Raw genomic sequence first — 19,183 nt, forward strand, 5'->3', positions numbered from 1 at the left:
AGGTTCTTTCCAGTTTAATATAATAGTGGTGCCAGAACCCATCCATCACTATTTTTCTTTTTTAAATACCGTGATTTATTCAAGGTCCAGGCCTTGTCCTGTTCATGACCCCCTAACATGGAAAACACCTTAAACACAAATCACCACTTTAACAGTTAAAAGCACATAGTGTTCACTCGTGCTTCAGATACGCCGATTCTAACACGCATTCATCGCTCGCTTTGAATACACTGATTTGTCGGTGTGCCCCAAAAATATACGTAATACATGTTATGAGTTTCACTGAATTGTTACTTTGAAAATAAAACTGCATTCGTTAAGCAGATTACAGAGCCATGTTTTCTATTGATTTATTTATTTGTTGATTTTTAATCATTAATAACATTTTATAAGTGAGAGGAACCATGGCAACTTTAGTTTTTATATCATGTTTTGGTATAATGGAACATTTATTATAATTTTTTCAATGATTTTTTGGCCCTTCCTTTAAAAATGTTCTCCTTGTGGCAGTGTATTGTAGGTGCGGAGTGCAAAAAAAGAGCTTTACGTTTGCCTCTTGTCGCTTGCCGTAGTGTGGGCGTGGTCAGCCTGATGTGGTTCCACGTCACTCCACAGCTTCAGACTCCATATCGGACCCGGATACAGGCAGAAAGGGAGACAGAAACGAGCACAAGGTGAAGTATACTTCAGGAAATTTTTATTTTAATATTTTATAAATTAATGTGACAGGCGAGATATTTCTAAACGCTATTTCTCGAAATAATAAACAACTCGCTGAGTGTGTTGGGTGCGTTTACCTGGCCACGTAGACAGAACGGGCTTCGGCTGCGTCCGTAACCGCGTACTAGCGTACTGGATAGTATGGATGGAGTAGTGCGCAGCCGGGAGTTAGCGTGATTGGGTCGCGTACTGTCTAGTAGGCGAGTATGGATGGTGGACGTCGTGAGCTAGCTAGCTGTAAATGGCATTCCCGTCGCTCTAAACTGCACCGTGTTAAACCGTGTCGCGCGTAAAAGCAGTAAATAACGTATAGAAATACTGTTTATTCACTGAGTTTAGCGAATTATTTATTATGTACAATTGTTTTACTTGGTTTAGCTTAGCGCGGCTAACGTTAACAAACTAGCCTTATGTCAACTAGCCGATTATTAACCGAACTTCATTTCCTACATGATTTAATTCGGTCTTTTTCTTAATCAGGTACAGTTTTCATTTCACCACTGCTGTCAATATATCAGTAAGTGTATGCAGATCGACTCGAATATGATGACGTAGTCGGATTGGCTGTCGTGCAAAAATATTGGCACCCCTTAAACATCCTTTAAACTTAACACCCAAACAGTTTAAACATATAGAGACTTTAAAACTGATGAAACATTGCCCCTGTGAATTGTAGATCAACAACTGCGACATAATTCATACTTGTTGAATTTTATATATTATTATATTATAATATTATAACATATTGTGAGTGGATATATTTATTAGGCAACAAGTGAACATTTTGTCATTAAAGCTGGTGTGTTTGGAAGCAGAAAAAATAAGCAAGTGTAAGGAGTTTTACAAGGGCCAGATTGTGATGGCTAGACGACTGGGTCAGAGCATCTCCAGAACTGCAACTCTTGTAGGATGTTCCCAGTCTGCACTGGTCAGTATCTATCAAAAGTGTTCCAAGGAAGTAACTGTGGTGAACCAGCGACAGGGTTATGGGGTGCCAAGCCTCATTGATGCATGTGGGGAGTGAATGCTGGCACGTGTGGTCTGATCTAACAGACGAGCTTCTGTTGAGATTGTTGAAAAAGTTCAAACAGTTAATGCTCGATGGGTCAGGACTGTTTTGGCAGCTAAAGGGGGACCAACAGACTATTAGGCAGGTGGTCATAAATTTCTGCCTGGTGGGTGTATTCATGTATGGCCAGAATTTTCCTGCAGTTCTTTCACAGTGCTTATGGATGATCGACTTATTTTCGCTTTATTATAATCGTAAAGATGTTGATGGTTTTCATGAAATGTTTTACGTAAGCAACAGAATCACAACAGCACAATCTGAGACACGAGCTGTATGATGACTATCTCTGCACAAAAATTTTTTTTTCCTCATTTAGAAATCGCATTCGCGTTTGCTAAAGGGCCGAGGATCTGTCCAGCACCATGACCGCTGCAGAGAACGTGTGTTACACCCTGATCAACGTCACGAATGACTCGGAGCCTCCATCAGAAGTCAGCCTCAAAGCTGATTTGGGTAAAAGACGACGAACTGTACTGACGAACTCATGTTTTGAGAGTGACGAAGAATCGTTTTGAACGGCTTTATATTGTTTATATGAACAGAAAAGGGGGAGATAAAAGCCAAGACGGAGGCGCTGAAGAAAGTCATCATCATGATCCTGAACGGTGAGAAGCTGCCCGGGCTGCTGATGACCATCATCCGCTTCGTGCTTCCTCTTCAGGACCACACCATCAAAAAACTGCTCTTGGTGTTCTGGGAGATCGTCCCCAAAACCACTCCTGATGGAAAACTGCTTCAGGAGATGATCCTGGTCTGTGATGCCTACAGGAAGGTAAGCGTCCCCCCCCACACAAAACTCGAACTCAACCTTTGGACAGTCAGTTGTTATAAATATTAAAGCACTGCATTTTTATTAACTATGTGAATTTGTTCAATTTAGGACCTTCAGCACCCTAACGAGTTTATCCGTGGCTCCACACTGCGTTTCCTTTGTAAACTGAAGGAGGCAGAGCTCCTGGAGCCCTTGATGCCGGCCATCCGTGCCTGTCTGGAACATCGCCACAGCTACGTCCGACGCAACGCCGTCCTCGCCATCTACACCATCTACAGGTCTGATTACAAACAGGACTGTTCATTTCTTTATTCATCAAATTCTTTTTGTTCTTTTAGATTTTTTTAGGTGATATTTTAACAATAAATGCACATGTAGCTATTTTTGTTTCTGAATGTAACTCTAATCTCAAGTTCTTTTTCTATTTAGGAATTTTGAGCATTTAATCCCAGACGCTCCAGAACTGATCCACGATTTCCTCGTGAATGAAAAAGACGCGAGCTGTAAAAGAAACGCGTTCATGATGCTGATCCACGCCGATCAGGTGAATTAGCTCTGCACAGTGTTACAGCAAAACTAATGATTTCATTACATATTAAGCATATAATAGTATTCATCATTTATTCAATTTTTTCCAAAATGTTTTCAGTTATATAATTAGACATCTAAAAGCTTCTATGATGATTAATCATATAAACAGTGTGATAAAAGTTGAGCTTTCCGATTTTATCCTTTAAAGCGTCATGAAAACAAAAGATCTGAATAAATAACAAACACATAAAATCAAAAATTTCGTATATTACAATCTTTATTAACTCCGTCACGTTATGCCGTCACTTAATACTGATTTTAAGAGTGATGTATATACTACTAATAATCAAATCTTTTATTCATAACTTTTATTGTTATCAATATAGTTTATTTCTGACGTGTAACTTAAAATTAACATTTTATTTTCAAGTAAATATGAATCATTTTCAGCAGTGGGAGTAAATTGAAGGTTTTTAACCTTTAATGTTCTAAAAACTTTTTAATTCTACTTTCAGGACCGCGCTCTGGATTATCTCAGCACGTGCATCGATCAGGTTCATACCTTTGGAGACATCCTGCAGCTGGTGATTGTCGAACTGATCTACAAGGTGATTTAATCTTTATCACATGTTCTAAGCTCTGTATGACACACACCACAGCTGGGTTGTCATGTCTGCTTGCACAACTGTGCTTTTGGAATATATAGTACACATTATCCAAAGAAAATGATGTATAATGGTGTTTGTGTATGTGCATGTAGGTGTGCCATGCTAACCCATCAGAGCGGGCTCGCTTCATTCGCTGCATCTACAACCTGCTGCAGTCTTCCAGTCCAGCTGTGAAATATGAAGCAGCTGGAACTCTGGTCACTCTGTCCAGCGCACCGACCGCCATCAAGGTCAGACTCTTTCTTCCACTATCATAGTATATCTGTGTAATAGATTAAGCTAGCTTACATGTAAAACTGTGTGTGTGTGTGTTCAGGCTGCAGCTCAGTGTTATATTGACCTGATCATTAAGGAGAGCGATAACAACGTAAAGCTGATTGTCCTGGACCGCCTCATTGAGCTGAAAGAACATCCCACTCATGAGCGTGTGCTGCAGGTATACAATTATCACCTGTTCTTGTTTTACATAATACAGCTGTAATAAAGAGTTTATCGCTCGATGAGTTCATCGCAGCTCTAACAGTACGGTTCTGTTCTGATCCGAGGACCTGGTGATGGACATCCTGAGGGTTCTGACCACTCCTGACCTGGAGGTGCGCAAGAAGACCCTGCAGCTTGCGCTGGACCTGGTGTCTTCTCGTAACGTTGAGGAGGTGCGTATTAACGTGTTAACGAATCTGTAGTGCATTCTGGTAACCACTGTAATGCTGGAACAGTGTTTCCACTACTATTTTTTCCTCTGCAGTTGGTTATTGTCCTGAAGAAGGAAGTGATAAAGACCAACAATGTAACCGAACATGAAGATACTGATAAATACCGCCAGCTGTTAGTGCGAACTCTTCACTCCTGCAGCGTTCGCTTCCCTGACATGGCTGCTAACGTCATCCCTGTGGTGAGTGTCAGAAAACACCGAAAATTTCATTAAAACACAAAACATGAATCATCTCTCAGTCCGCTTTATTGGGAACACCAGCTTATTTATGTACTTCAGTGATTAGCCAGTCATGTGGCAGCAGCACAGCGTGTAAACTACTACAGATACAGGCCAAGACTCTTAGTTCAAGACTTCAGACATCAGAATGAAGGGAAAAAAATCTGAATTACAAATCACTGTGTGATATGGATCTTGGTAGCAGAATGGCTTCTTTGAGTATTTTACATTTCTTGTTTTTTTGGGTTTTTTTTAATTCCCGGGGAAGTCAGTCGATGGAAACAGCTTGTTGAGAAAGTTCAGAGGAATATGAAAAAAGCTACACATATAAGCACTTTTTACAAGCAAAGTGAGCAGAATAGCATCTCAGTGTGCACAAAGCATTGATTCATGGTGTGAATGGTCTATAATAGCACTACCTATCAGTCAAGAATAGGAACTTGAGTCTATCATAAGCACAGACTCGCCCACACAGCACAGCAGATTAGAAAACAAGTGACATGGACATTTCTCACCTGTAGCTGCATTTGAGCATTGCGCTGCTGCTACATGATTGGCAGGTATAGTACAGGTGTCCTAATATAGCGGATAGATTTTTCTGGACATGCTTTTCAAGTTTATAAGTAAATATTCATGTAATAAACCTGTTCTCTTAATACAAAATAATAAATGAATGAACAAGCTAAGGAAATAAGGAGGTGTGGTAGAAAGAAAAATTAAGTGTAATCTGAAGAGTTTTGTGGCGTTTAACCTGTAACCCCATCTTGCACTACCACTGAACACCAGGGTTCTCAACCCTCCAACAACACATCCTCTCTGTGGTCATGTGACATTTCAGTAAACCATTATCATCCGTAACAAGAACATACAAAAGTATTGACCAGTGGAACAAAAAAATATTTACAGGGTATCTGCATCTTTTTGAAATCTTATTTTATTTTATTTTATTTTTTATTTTTTTATTTTTTTTAAATACATGAAACATCTGTAAAAGTCTCCTGATCAGGAAGCCCAGATGTGCTTCATACTTTCTGTAAACAACCGTACTAAAGTTTGTCTGTACTTTATTTTCTGAGATATTGAAGAGTAAACGGGTGTGTGGCCCTGCTCTTACTGGAAAAAAAATGAGTTCTACAGGAAAAGTACAGTGTGTGTGTGTGTGTGTGTGTGTGTGTGTGTGTGTGTGTGTGTGTGTAGCTAATGGAGTTCCTAAGTGACACTAATGAAGCGGCTGCTGCCGATGTGTTGGAGTTTGTGCGTGAGGCCATACAGAGGTTCGACTCCCTCAGAGCGCTCATCCTTGAGAAAATGCTGGAAGTTTTTCACGCCATTAAAGCCGTCAAGTAAGATTACAGAGCACATATTGACGTCACACGGCGTTTACACACCCTCTTATCAGAATGCCTTATTGCCGAACATCAGCAAGAAACATGTTATAGACATTCATATATCATACTACATTTTTGTGTACACACGCAGCTTTATTCTGACATGTTCCTGATAACCTTCATTGAATATGTATTTGCGTAGTTATAAACACTGTGTGTGTGTGTGTGTGTGTGTTCAGGATTTACAGAGGAGCATTGTGGATCTTGGGAGAGTACTGTAGCACCAAAGACGACATCCAGAGTGTCATGACTGCAGTGCGCCGATCACTCGGAGAGGTAAAGCCCCACTTCTCCATACGCTGTATTTGCTAACGCTAATTCCGTAGTTAGCGAGTAGCTCTGTAAAATGTATTCGTGTGTGTGTGTGTGTAGATCCCCATAGTGGAGAACGAGATAAAGAAGGAGGCAGGGGAGCTGAAGGTGGAGGAGGAGGTGAGCGCAGCGCCGATGCAGAAGCTGGTGACTGAGATGGGGACGTACGTCACTCAGAGCGCTCTCAGCTCCAACAGACCCTCCAAGAAGGAGGAGGACAGGTTTGTAAAGCTTTCTTTTTCATCTCCATCATTCTGAACTGCTTCTCATGTTGCATCACTCAGAGAAAAGTGCCTTCTGCCCTCTGCCACATACACAAGCTCACAGTTCGGTTAGTGCCACTTTGATTGACAAGAAGTAGAGCGTGGCCCCTCTCACCCAGAAAGTTAAAAGTTTGTAAAGTATTCGCTTCAGCTGTTGTTCCTTTTCTAGGCCTCCTCTGAGGGGTTTCCTGTTGGATGGGGATTTCTACGTTGCTGCGTCACTCGCCACCACGCTGACTAAAATCTCTCTGCGCTACGTTGCCATTGTAGCAGACAAGAAGAAGCAAAATGTAATAATGTCTTACCTGTTCTGCCTTCGAATTAAATAATGCAAAATAAAACGACTTTATTAGTTTCTTTCTTTATTTATTTGCTTGTTTGTCCCTTCTGTTCAGTCGTTTGTAGCTGAAGCCATGCTGATCATGGCCACCGTGCTGCACCTGGGCAAATCCTCACTGCCCAAGAAGCCGATCACAGATGACGATGTGGAGCGCATCTCCCTGTGTCTGAAGGTTCTGGTCGAGTCGTCACCGCTCATGAGCGACATCTTCAACAAGGAGTGCCGCAGGTCTCTGTCCCACATGCTGACTGTACGGCTGGAAGAGGAGAAACTCTCTCAGAAGGTATATATTATATTGAAGCTGCATATCCTAGAAGCTCAGAAATAAGTTGCGTTGTGTTGTTTTGCCTCGTCTTTATTCCTCAAAGCACGTTTGCACACGTTAATGTTCACTGAACACGGTGCATGTTTATCCCTGTGATGATAACGGTGTACGTAAGACGTTTTGTATGTAATTCCACAGAAAGAGTCTGAGAAGCGTAACGTGACCGTTCAGGCCGACGACCCCATCTCCTTCATGCAGCTCACTGCCAAGAACGAGACCAACTCCAAAGAGGACCAGTTCCAGCTCAGCCTGCTGGCCGCTATGGGCAACACGCAGAGGAAGGAAGCGTCCGACCCGCTCGCATCTAAACTCAACAAGGTAACCCATTTCACATCTTTCACACTTTAAATGATTCAGCAAGTGCAAAAATGTCACACCCATTCTCTTAGTCAGTTTCCTCACACACACACACCCACCCACATACCAGAAAGATGTTCTGTAATTAGTTGCTCATTTGTAGTGTTAACTGAGGGGAAAATACATCATATTATGCAATTAAACATTCCTATTCTGCTTATATTTTGTATAACCACACTTTGCCGTTTTGCTCATCACTTGATCTTTTTGTTTCTTTCTGAAAGACTTTCTTTATCACTTTTTTGTCACTTTCTGATATCTCTATTTTCTTGTACAGGTTACACAGCTGACTGGTTTCTCAGATCCAGTCTATGCTGAAGCATACGTCCACGTTAACCAGTACGACATCGTACTTGACGTACTGGTCGTCAACCAGACCAGTGATACCCTCCAGAACTGCACTCTGGAACTGGCCACACTGGGTACCAGCTCTTGTTCTCTGTATTATCATTATGTATGTGTGTTTATTCGTTTGTTCCATATGTTAAATGTGTTGTGCTGATGCTGCAGGTGACCTGAAGCTGGTGGAGAAGCCGTCGCCTCTCACTCTGGCTCCTCACGACTTTGCCAACATCAAGGCCAACGTCAAAGTGGCGTCCACAGAAAACGGCATCATCTTTGGCAATATCGGTGCGAAAACATTCCGAGTATACAAATCAGTATCATGGATTTATTTGTTGCAGTACATAATGTGCGTGTTTGTGTTGCAGTGTATAATAATTGTGTGTCTCTGTGTGTGTTGCAGTATATGACGTGTCGGGAGCAGCCAGCGACCGGAACTGTGTGGTTCTCAGTGACATTCACATAGACATCATGGACTACATCCAGCCGGCTTCATGCACCGACGCCGAGTTCAGGCAGATGTGGGCAGAGTTTGAGTGGGAGAACAAGGTAAAGATCCAAACTCGTACTGAAATACTGTGTGATGTTTCCAGACACATCTCATTCTCCTCTTCTTCCTCCCCCTTCATGTTGTTCACAGGTTACAGTGAACACCAACATCACCGAGTTAAACGAGTATCTTCAGCACATCCTTAGCTCCACCAACATGAAATGTTTAACTCCAGAGAAGGTAATGCTGGAACACCACAATACTCTCACTCTCTTCACATCACACTTGATCGGTAAACTCATGCCTCTCTCTCTCTCCCTCTCCCTCTCCTTATGTCCTCTCTCTGTCTTTCTTGTGTATGTTGAAATCTAGGCTCTCTCTGGTGTTTGTGGCTTCATGGCTGCTAACCTGTACGCTCGCTCCATCTTCGGCGAGGACGCTCTGGCTAACGTAAGCATTGAGAAGCCAATCCATCTCGGACCTGATGCTCCGGTCAACGGCCACATTCGCATCCGCGCCAAGAGCCAGGTGAGGAAACGACAGAGTGCAAGAACCGCTGCTTATATATACAATATGTCCATATGTGCAGCTCCAAACCCCAAACTTCTACCACAAAGTCAATCTACACACAGTTTTATAGAATGTTTCTTTCTGCTGTATCATTGCCTCATCACCTAATTTAGGTCAGAGCTCTATAGCAGGTGACGATCTTCCTCACTAACCCATATAAAGCATATCTTCATAGGGCTGGCTTTGTGCACAGGGGCATTGTCATGCATGAACCAGCATCCAATGATATTCTATACAATTGTGTTCCTACAAGTTTAAAATAACAGTTTGGAAAAGTATGGCTAAGGTGTCCAAATACTTTTGTCCATATTTTGTTTAATAAAGTGTGGTGTTCCAGTGTTGTAGTACAAAATAATTCTTTTTAAAATGATGATATTCTGACTGATTTGGTGACATATTTTATATATAAGTTTCGTTTCCTTTATTACTAATATCGCTGTGCTTTTCTTCGACAGGGCATGGCTTTGAGTCTGGGAGATAAGATTAATTTGTCTCAGAAGAGGACCATCTCATAAAGCTTAAAGTGTTCCAGGAGGAAGATCTCACGGCTTCATACTTTACTTTATTTTTCGTTGCTCTCTCTGTTTCTGTCTTCATTGTTTCTGTGTGATTCTATTAAATCCAGTGTGAAATGTATTATGATGTTACATTCAGCAAAACTGGACTAATGTTTTCATTTATGTGTAATATGTATCAATAAAAATCTCCAGACCATCAGTGTGTCTCCTCTCATCAATCTTGTTTTATTTAATATAAAAAATGAACACTAAAGATTATTTAAATTCTGCTTAAACTCCTCTACAAATGTGTCTGTTTTGAGCACCACAGAGACCTCTCGACGTTATTCTCTCCAGGGCAGGGAGTAGGGGGTGCCGATAATAATGCCATTATTGTTTTTGTTTTGTTTTCTATAAAACCTGATTTTATATATGACTACAGTAAATAGCCTATCCATATATTCAAGCTCAAAATGGCAGTAATATTTATTTACTTATTGAATGATTTTCAAATATTGGTGCCAATCATTTTGGAGCTGCCCGATATAGAAAATATAACATTAATACAGTTCACTGATGTATTAAAACTAGGATTAACCAAACATTCACTGAAATTCAACACTTAGGAAGAACATAACTCCCAAAATTCCTCTGGACAAATATCTCCTCTTTCTCCTCCTCTTTTGCTGCCTTTTCTTCTTTTTCCTTCTACTTTATCTTTATCTTCTCCACATTTTCCAAATTTTGGTTTCCTATCGTCCTCCTCCTCATTCTCATCAGAGTCAGGATACTTTATTAATCCCCAGGGAAATAATTTTTTCTTTCAACAATTTTATAAAAAAAAATTATATAACAATATAATTGTTATATAATAATAACTGTTATTATATAACAATAACAATAATAGAGGTATTTTGTCTGTGTGTACCACATCTTTTCCACCTGGAGTAAAATCAACACAACCACAAGTAGATTTGGATATAAACATCTTGACACTGCATACGTGTACTGCCTGAAAACACCCTGGAACTTGTTTCTTCTGAATGATAAACTGGAGAAAAAAAATCTTTGCCTGTCTGTTTTTCCTTTACAAGGTTTGAGCCGACTTCATTAGCATTCTTTGCATTCCATCTGAGCTCCAAGCAGGAGAGGGAGTCAGCCATGTGTTTACACGCTATCAGTAAGGAAAAGTGAACTGCTGACTCACCAGTGCAACATCTGAGCAGAAAATGTGTGTGAGACATCTAATTAGAATCAGTACTGGGAATCTTCTACCTGAAATATCTGGCGTTTTACCTGAGAACCCATGTTCTATTTAAATTTTGTGAGGCTCACAAGACAACAGGACACAACAACATCTCTTACACTGTTTGTACACTTCATATGCACACACACAAAAGAATTACACAACTATTACACACACAACATAAATTACACAAACATAACACACAAACACAGCAGGAATGACACGAATATGTTATGCACACAGTGAAAATTACATTATACCAATATAACACACAGAGAACAACAATTGCTCAAACATTAAACACACACAAATAACACTACAATCCCTGCAGAAGACAATTTGAGTGGATAATCACATTTCATTTACATTCAAATCACTTTTACTTACTGAGGAATAAAAAACATTCAGCCAAGACAGAACACTGAGTAGGAGTACAGTCTATAATTGAGAGTCACTTTCATGAAGGGAAATACAAAGGGTTTACCTCACGATGACCTCAGACTGGGCCAAAGGTTTACCTTCCAATAAAACAATGACACTTAGCACACAGATAAAATAACAAAGGAGTGGCTTCACAACAACTCCGTGACTGTTCTTGAATGGCCCAGTCAGAGCCCTGATTTAAACCCAATTGAGCATCTCTGGAGAAACCTAAAAATGGCCGTCCACCAACGCTTACCATCCAACCTGACAGAACTGGAGAGGATCTGCAATAGAGGAATAGCAGAGGATGTCTGGTTCCTCTTAAGGTTTCTTCCTCATAACATCTAAGGGAGTTTTTCCTTGCCACAGTCGCCATCGCTTTCTCATCAGGGATAAATACACACCGTTCACCTTGACTGTTAATTTCTGTAAAGCTGCTTTGAGACAATGTCTGTTGTGAAAAGCGCCATAGAAATAAACTTGACTTGACTTGAGGATCCACAAATCCAGGTGTGGAAAACTTGTTGCATCTTTCACAAAAAAGACTCATGGCTGTATTAGATCAAAATGTGGTATTTCAGTTTTTCTTTTTTAATAAATCTGCAAAAATGTCAACAATTCTGTGTTTTTCTGTCAATATGGGGTGCTATGTGTACATTAATGAGGAAAAGATTTTAGCAAATGGCTGCAATATAACAAAGACTGAAAAATCTAAGGGGGTCTGAATACTTTCCGTACCCACTGTAAACCACTAGAAACACTTAAAAATATAAAAGACCAGATTAGACATTAAAAAAAGTTTTCCAAGTTTGGAACATGCCTCTTTTGATAGAAGAAACCAAGATGAACTTGTACCAGAATTATAGTAAGACAAGGGCATGGAGAAGGAAAGGAGGTGCTCATGATCCAAAGTGTACCACATCATTTCTCAAATTCAGAGGCGATTCCAATGGAGCTGGGCCACTACTGTTTACTGCTGATAGAAATATTTATTTACATGAACATTTAACACTTTAATATAATAAGTGTAATATTTATGACTAATCATATAATTACATGTGAGGATATGGGAATACGGCGAGTTGAAGCGTTCATTATATTCATGAAATGACAGTGTAAAACAATTTTTTACTCAATTCGCTTAATTTCAAATACATTGTGGCGTTGATGTACAGAGGCCCTGGAAAAACTGTGTCCGAACACATATGGCTTTTTCTATACTGCATGCGGTGTTTACATGTATGTATGTATATATGTATGTATGAAGTAAAATTAAACACTGGTCACTTTTTGGCCTTCAATGTACATTCTACACACACACGCACGCGCGCGCAGCTCAGCTTTTACAGTGAGCGGCGGCCATCGAGGTCACGTGGCTAGAAGGGGGCGGGGCTTTCGTGAGCGAAGGGGGAAAGAAATGAGTCAGTACGCGAAAGTGAACGGAGAGAATGATCGGCTCAGGGAGAGAGAGCGAGTCAGCGGCGCGCGGGGCAGCAGGATCACTCCGGGATCGCCGTGTACCAGCTCCTATCTGAGCTTCTTCTGTCTAATTAAACACCGCGCTTTCTCCGCCCCAGACCCCCGAGACAGAGGGAGAGAAAGATATATATAGGGAGAGAAATAGAAAAAAGAGAGAGGGGAGAAGGAAAAGGCGAGAGAAGGCGAGAGCGCGCTGCGCGTCCCCGATGGCGAGCTGGAAGGACGGCGCGGTGCAGGAGAAGTACCGTCTCGTGGTGGTGGGCGGAGGAGGTGTGGGGAAATCCGCATTAACCATCCAGTTCATCCAGGTAAATAATTCGGTTTATTCATCCCCTTCATGCATGTGAATAATGCAGGTGAAAATAATCGACATGAACCTCTCCTGTGTGTGTGTGTGTGTGTGTGTGTGTGTGTGTGTGTGTGTGTGTGAGCTTAGTGTATAGATGTGTTCAGTTTTTTTACACTGACTTGGATTGTTTCACTACAAATTATTTATTATTAATATATCAATATTATTATTAACAATCATTGTTTAATGTCTGCTGAATGGCTTTTGGCTTTACATGGAGTGTGTGTGTGTGTGTGTGTGTGTGTGTGTGTGCGCGCGCGCGCACGCGCGCTTTCCCCCTGTTTCTTGGCCAAAATAGCCTCCACCCTTGTCCACTTTCCCTTCCTTCCCTCCTGTATAACAGAATCAGAAGTGGTTTTATTCTCCCAGGACACCTGAACACACACACACACACACACACGCACACACACACACACGCACACACACACACACACACACACACACACACACACACTGAGTGTAGGTTGATCAGGATTCAGATAAAGCAGACACCCAGTTACAAAAAAAAAAGTATTTATTTGTTTTGTTTGTTTAGTGCATGTTTATTTTGTTTTCCCTGACATGTTTAGACTTCCTGTTTGCCTGAACTTTATAGAAATATGTGAATAGATTTGAATAAACAAGTTCAGCTCTCAGACCCTCCAATTTCCTACACACTGAGCTTCTTCACTTCTTTTCAGTAGTGCTGATGTGTGAAATTCTGGATGAAATCCAGCTGATAGTTTGACTCTGTGCACAGACACATGAGGGTCTAAACCCTGTGCCAAGGCTGAGAGAGAAATCACCAAGCTTTTACATGATTCTTTGATTCTTTCAGAAGTTTTGGCACCCACTGCTTTGACAGTCTGCCCACTTTATTTTGCCTTTGTAGTGAACCCTACACAGTGCACCCTTTACCTCACTGCTGTTTTTAGTATGCTGTGATGCATTAAACCTGATTTAGACTAGTGTGTGTGTGTGTGTGTGTGTGTGTGTGTGTGTGTGTGTGTGTGTGTGTGTGTGCATGTGAGTGAGTGTGCATGAGCATGTGTGTTTCCGTGTACCTTGGTTACTGAGTTACTGTCTCGTGAAAAGCCATTTACTGGAAACTTGTTTGATGTGAAAACATTTTACAGAAGATTCAAAACTGCCTTTGTCTGTTTATTAGTAATGAGAAACTTCAGATACAACGTCTAGATGGATTTTAGTTGTTCATGTATCATATTCAGAAGTTACTTTTACGTACTAAATTTCATTGTTTCATACCAACCTGTAAAAAAAATTAACCATTTTTCACAATTCTTTTTAGCTATATACTGTAATGTATTGACATATAAAATGATTTTGTAAATGTAATTTTTTTTGTAAATTTGAACTTGTAAAAATCTTGAACATGAATATATAAGAAAACCAAGTATAATATAATATAATTTAATATAATATAATATAATATAATATAATATAATATAATATAATATAATATAATATAATATAATGTGTACAGAACAATTACAAAACCGACAAAACATTTATTTCAATATGTATGTTACCATATTAGCTGAATTTAATTTTAATTTGAAAAATGTAATTGAAAAAAGAAAAAGAAAAAAAAAAAACAATCCAGAAACACAAACAAACCAGATCAAATGATTTCTGAGCCAAATAATTAAAAATCAGTTAAAAACTTCACAATGAAGGAACTATAATAAATAAAAATTAGTGAAAGATTTATACCGATGTTAAAATTTATATTTGTAATCTAGATATTGAAGCTGCTTTGGGACAATTTCTTTTAATAGTGCTACACAAATAACATAGAATTAAAGTGAATAAAAAAAAAAACAATTCACACAGAACCTATAGTCTGAAAGGTTTGAGTGTTATTTAATGAGGGAAAAAAAAAAAAGATCCGGCGTGATAAAGATTGTAGCTAAAATGAGTGCATGCTGTGTTGTTTAAGATGTTCTTGTTGTTTCTGGGTTTTATGAAATCCTCCTTCCATAGAGACTAACAGGCGCAGCTGAAGTCTAAACAATCAGTAGACATTTGGAATAAGGAGATAAGTGTTTGAACTGAACAAATGTGTCATTGATAAATCTGTGTTCGATATCCCGAGGCGTAACTTGTGACTGAGACGTGACTTTTTTTCATCCTCAGATGTTTCTGCTGTGTTTTTTTGAATGCCTGATTTTCCATTCATTCTGTCATATCAGTTAAAGCATGAATTATAATTTGCTATGTGATGTTTAAAGGAATGAGCTCTTTATAAAAAAATATGCTTGAATGAAACTTTTGTTTCTGTTTGCATTCCACGCTGAGTTCGAGTTTTGTCGGGTTTAAAAGCCAGGAGAAATCAGAAGCTCAGGAAGAGGAATTTCCTGCTGGTCCTCCTGAGGAGTGTAACGGTGTTTCGGGGTGAAATGATGAGATGAGAATTGTGTGAGAGTCTTTCTGAAGCTGAAGTCGGACTTCATAGAAAATGCGTATTTTGTAGGAAAACGAGTCGCACCATTGGTGGACTATTTAGTTTTGTGTCATCTTGTGTTCATTTATTTTGTTTCATGTAGCACCTTGTTCCCCGACGGGGTTTAACTGTGTACAGCACTGTATATGACAGTAAAAACCAACTATCTTGACTTGAATGTACAGGTGAACATACAGAAAAAACTATAGAATGATTTAACAGGAACTCTGGGTTCGGGTTCCCCGCGAGGTTCTTTCCTCGTTTCTTCTCGCTGTTGCTTCCGAGAAATTTCAATCTACATCTGGATGTCTATTAAGATGCTTTGTAACAATGTTTATTGTGTAACCATGTCAGTTATAAGGTGGATTTGCACCAGTTGCATTCGCAGAACAGCTTCTAAAGGTGTGTGTGTTTATTGCTAAATGTTGCATGCTGTTAGAAAGAGGTGTTTGTTGGTGATGGAGTGTATTAGTTGTTAAAGTGTTGGAGTGTTGTTGTTGTGTTGGTGGTATCTGAAATGTTGGAGGGGGTTGTTGAAGTGTTTGTGGTTTTCGGAATGTTGGTGGCAGTTGGAGTGTTATGAATGTGTTGTTGGAGGGTTGTAGTGTTGGAGGTTGTTGGAATGTTGGTGCTGGCTGCTGGAATGTTGTTGTAGTGTTGAGGTGTTATTGGAGTAGTGCTGGAGTGTCGTTGTAGTGTTGGAGGTTGTTGGAATGCTGGCGCTGGTTGCTGGAGTGTTGTTGTAGTGTTGAGGTGTTATTGGAGTAGTGCTGGAGTGTTGTTGGAGTGTTGTAGTGTTGGAGGTTGTTAGAATGTTGGTGCTGGTTGCTGGAGTGATGTTGAAGTGTTATTGGAGTAGTGCTAGAGTGTTGTTGGAGTGTTGCCGTGTTGGAGGTTGTTGGAATGTTGGCGCTGGTTGCTGGAGTGTTGTTGAAGTGTTGAGGTGTTATTGGAGTAGTGCTGGAGTGTTGTTGGAGTGTTGGAGGTTGTTGGAATGTTGGCGTTGGTTCCTGGAGTGTTGATGAAGTGTTGAGGTGTTATTGGAGAAGTGCTGGAGTGTTGTAGTGTTGGAGGTTATTGGAATGTTGGCGCTGGTTGCTGGAGTGTTGTTGAAGTGTTGAGGTGTTATTGGAGTAGTGCTGGAGTGTCATTGGAGTGTTGTAGTGTTGGAGGTTGTTAGAATGTTGGTGCTGGTTGCTGGAATGTTGTTGAAGTGTTGAGGTGTTATTGGAGTAGTGCTGGAGTGTTGTAGTGTTGGAGGTTGTTGGAATGTTGGCGCTGGTTGCTGGAGTGTTGTTAAAGTGTTGAGGTGTTATTGGAGTAGTGCTGGAGTGTCGTTGGAGTGTTGTAGTGTTGGAGGTTGTTAGAATGTTGGTGCTGGTTGCTGGAGTGTTGTTGAAGTGTTGAGGTGTTATTAGGCTAGTGCTAGAGTGTTGTTGGAGTGTTGCAGTGTTGGAGGTTGTTGGAATGTTGGCGCTGGTTTCTGGAGTGTTGTTGAAGTGTTAAGGTGTTATTGGAGTAGTGCTGGAGTGTTGTAGTGTTGGAGGTTATTGGAATGTTGGCGCTGGTTGCTGGAGTGTTGTTAAAGTGTTGAGGTGTTATTGGAGTAGTGCTGGAGTGTTGTTGGAGTGTTGTAGTGTTGGAAGTTGTTAGAATGTTGGTGCTGGTTGCTGGAGTGTTGTTGAAGTGTTGAGGTGTTATTGGAGTAGTGCTAGAGTGTTGGAGTGTTGGAGGTTGTTGGAATGTTGGCGCTGGTTGCTGGAGTGTTGTTGGAGTGTTACAGTGTTGGAGGTTGTTGGAATGTTGGCGCTGGTTGCTGGAGTGTTGTTGGAGTGTTGAGGTGTTATTAAAGTAGTGATGAAGTGTTGTTGGAGTGTTGAGGTGTTATTGGAGTAGTGATGGAGTGTTGTTGGAGTGTTGAGGTGTTATTAGAGTAGTGATGGAGTGTTGTTAGAGTGTTGAGGTGTTAATAGAGTAGTGATGGAGTGTTGTTGGAGTGTTGAGGTGTTATTGGAGTAGTGATGGAGTGTCGTTGGAGTGTTGAGGTGTTATTGGAGTAGTGCTAGAGTGTTGTAGTGTTGGAGGTTGTTGGAATGTTGGCGCTGGTTGCTGGAGTGTTGTTGAAGTGTTGAGGTGTTATTAGGGTAGTGCTAGAGTGTTGTTGGAGTGTTGCAGTGTTGGAGGTTGTTGGAATGTTGGCGCTGGTTTCTGGAGTGTTGTTGAAGTGTTGAGGTGTTATTGGAGTAGTGCTGGAGTGTTGTAGTGTTGGAGGTTATTGGAATGTTGGCACTGGTTGCTGGAGTGTTGTTGAAGTGTTGAGGTGTTATTGGAGTAGTGCTGGAGTGTCGTTGGAGTGTTGTAGTGTTGGAGGTTGTTAGAATGTTGATGCTGGTTGCTGGAGTGTTGTTGAAGTGTTGAGGTGTTATTGGAGTAGTGCTAGAGTGTTGTAGTGTTGGAGGTTGTTGGAATGTTGGCGCTGGTTGCTGGAGTGTTGTTGGAGTGTTACAGTGTTGGAGGTTGTTGGAATGTTGGCGCTGGTTGCTGGAGTGTTGTTGGAGTGTTGAGGTGTTATTGGAGTAGTGATGGAGTGTTGTTGGAGTGTTGAGGTGTTATTGGAGTAGTGATGGAGTGTTGTTGGAGTGTTGAGGTGTTATTAGAGTGGTGATGGAGTGTTGTTAGAGTGTTGAGGTGTTAATAGAGTGGTGATGGAGTGTTGTTGGAGTGTTGAGGTGTTATTGGAGTGTCGTTGGAGTGTTGAGGTGTTATTGGAGTAGTGATGGAGTGTTGTTGGAGTGTTGAGGTGTTATTGGAGTGTTGTTGGAGTGTTAAGGTGTTTTTGGAGGTTGTTGGAATGTTGGCGCTGGTTGCTGGAGTGTTGTTGAAGTAGTGATGAAATGTTGTTGGAGTGTTGGTAAATTAGTGCTGGAGTGTTGTTGGAGTGTTGTTAAATTAGTGCTTGTTGGACTGTTGTTGGTGGTTGCTGATGGAGTGTTAGGGGTGATTTGTTTTGGGATGAAGATTCATGTTAAATGATCTCATAACGGCAAAACCAGATGAAGCAAGGGATGTTTAGATACTCGCATGAGTTAAGCGCTGATACCATCTGAGGGAGTGAGTCAGTTCAGATGATCCTTCAGTGACATCACAGTGATGTCACTGGCTCAATTTGATCTCTTTTTAAAGATGACATAATAATCGAATAATTCCACAGTCACAGTGGAAACGTCTACATCATGCCACTTCACTGCCCTTTTCACATTTCACGTTCAGATTGAAAAGTCATTTAAAAAAGTTATAATTAACTCAGTGTTACTTTTAGTTAGAGAAACGATCACATGCCAGTTAATATTAGCACCTGTAGTTAGTGTGCAGTGTTTTGTGTATGTGTGTATGTGTGTATGTGTGTATGTGTGTATTTGTGTGTGTTTGTGTGTGTGTGTGTGTGTGTGTGTGTGTGTGTGTGTGTGTGTGTGTGTGTTTGTGTGTGTGTGTGTGTTTGTGTGTGTTACTCCCCAACCCCCCAACCCGATTATTAGCGTCTCACCCTGCATGGTTTTCATTACTGAACTGTGAGGTCATGCTGAAGGAACGGCACAGCTCTGAGATAAACTTAGGGAAAATGTGAAGCCATGGCGTCATGATCGCAACTCACACACGTTACTCTGTTT

General features: G+C 40.7%; 2 protein-coding genes across 4 annotated transcripts in view; both read left to right on the forward strand.

Annotated features, from left to right (window-relative positions):
* Positions 1-516: 516 nt before the first annotated feature.
* Positions 517-9,795, forward strand: copb1 (COPI coat complex subunit beta 1). The gene is made up of 22 exons (XM_083558456.1): positions 517-674; positions 2,106-2,242; positions 2,332-2,561; positions 2,670-2,839; positions 2,991-3,105; positions 3,608-3,700; positions 3,853-3,990; positions 4,077-4,196; positions 4,306-4,413; positions 4,506-4,652; positions 5,889-6,034; positions 6,259-6,355; positions 6,452-6,612; positions 6,824-6,944; positions 7,050-7,277; positions 7,458-7,637; positions 7,954-8,098; positions 8,187-8,306; positions 8,422-8,567; positions 8,659-8,748; positions 8,881-9,036; positions 9,534-9,795. The coding sequence occupies exons 2-22, from the start codon at positions 2,152-2,154 to the stop codon at positions 9,591-9,593; spliced, it is 2,862 nt and encodes a 953-aa protein (XP_083414582.1). The 5' UTR covers positions 517-674; positions 2,106-2,151; the 3' UTR covers positions 9,594-9,795.
* A 2,860-nt stretch (positions 9,796-12,655) lies between these two features.
* rras2 (RAS related 2) overlaps positions 12,656-19,183 on the forward strand; it is a 36,192-nt gene continuing 29,664 nt past the window's right edge. For all 3 annotated transcript variants that reach the window (XM_083558647.1, XM_083558649.1, XM_083558648.1), the window contains exon 1: positions 12,656-13,031. In XM_083558647.1, the coding sequence (XP_083414773.1) occupies positions 12,930-13,031 (102 nt within the window). In that variant the 5' untranslated portion in view covers positions 12,656-12,929. The remainder of the gene's footprint in view (positions 13,032-19,183) is intronic.

This window comes from Silurus aristotelis (genome assembly GCF_946808225.1).
Source record: "Silurus aristotelis genome assembly, chromosome: 13".
Classification (NCBI taxonomy): Eukaryota; Metazoa; Chordata; class Actinopteri; order Siluriformes; family Siluridae; genus Silurus; species Silurus aristotelis.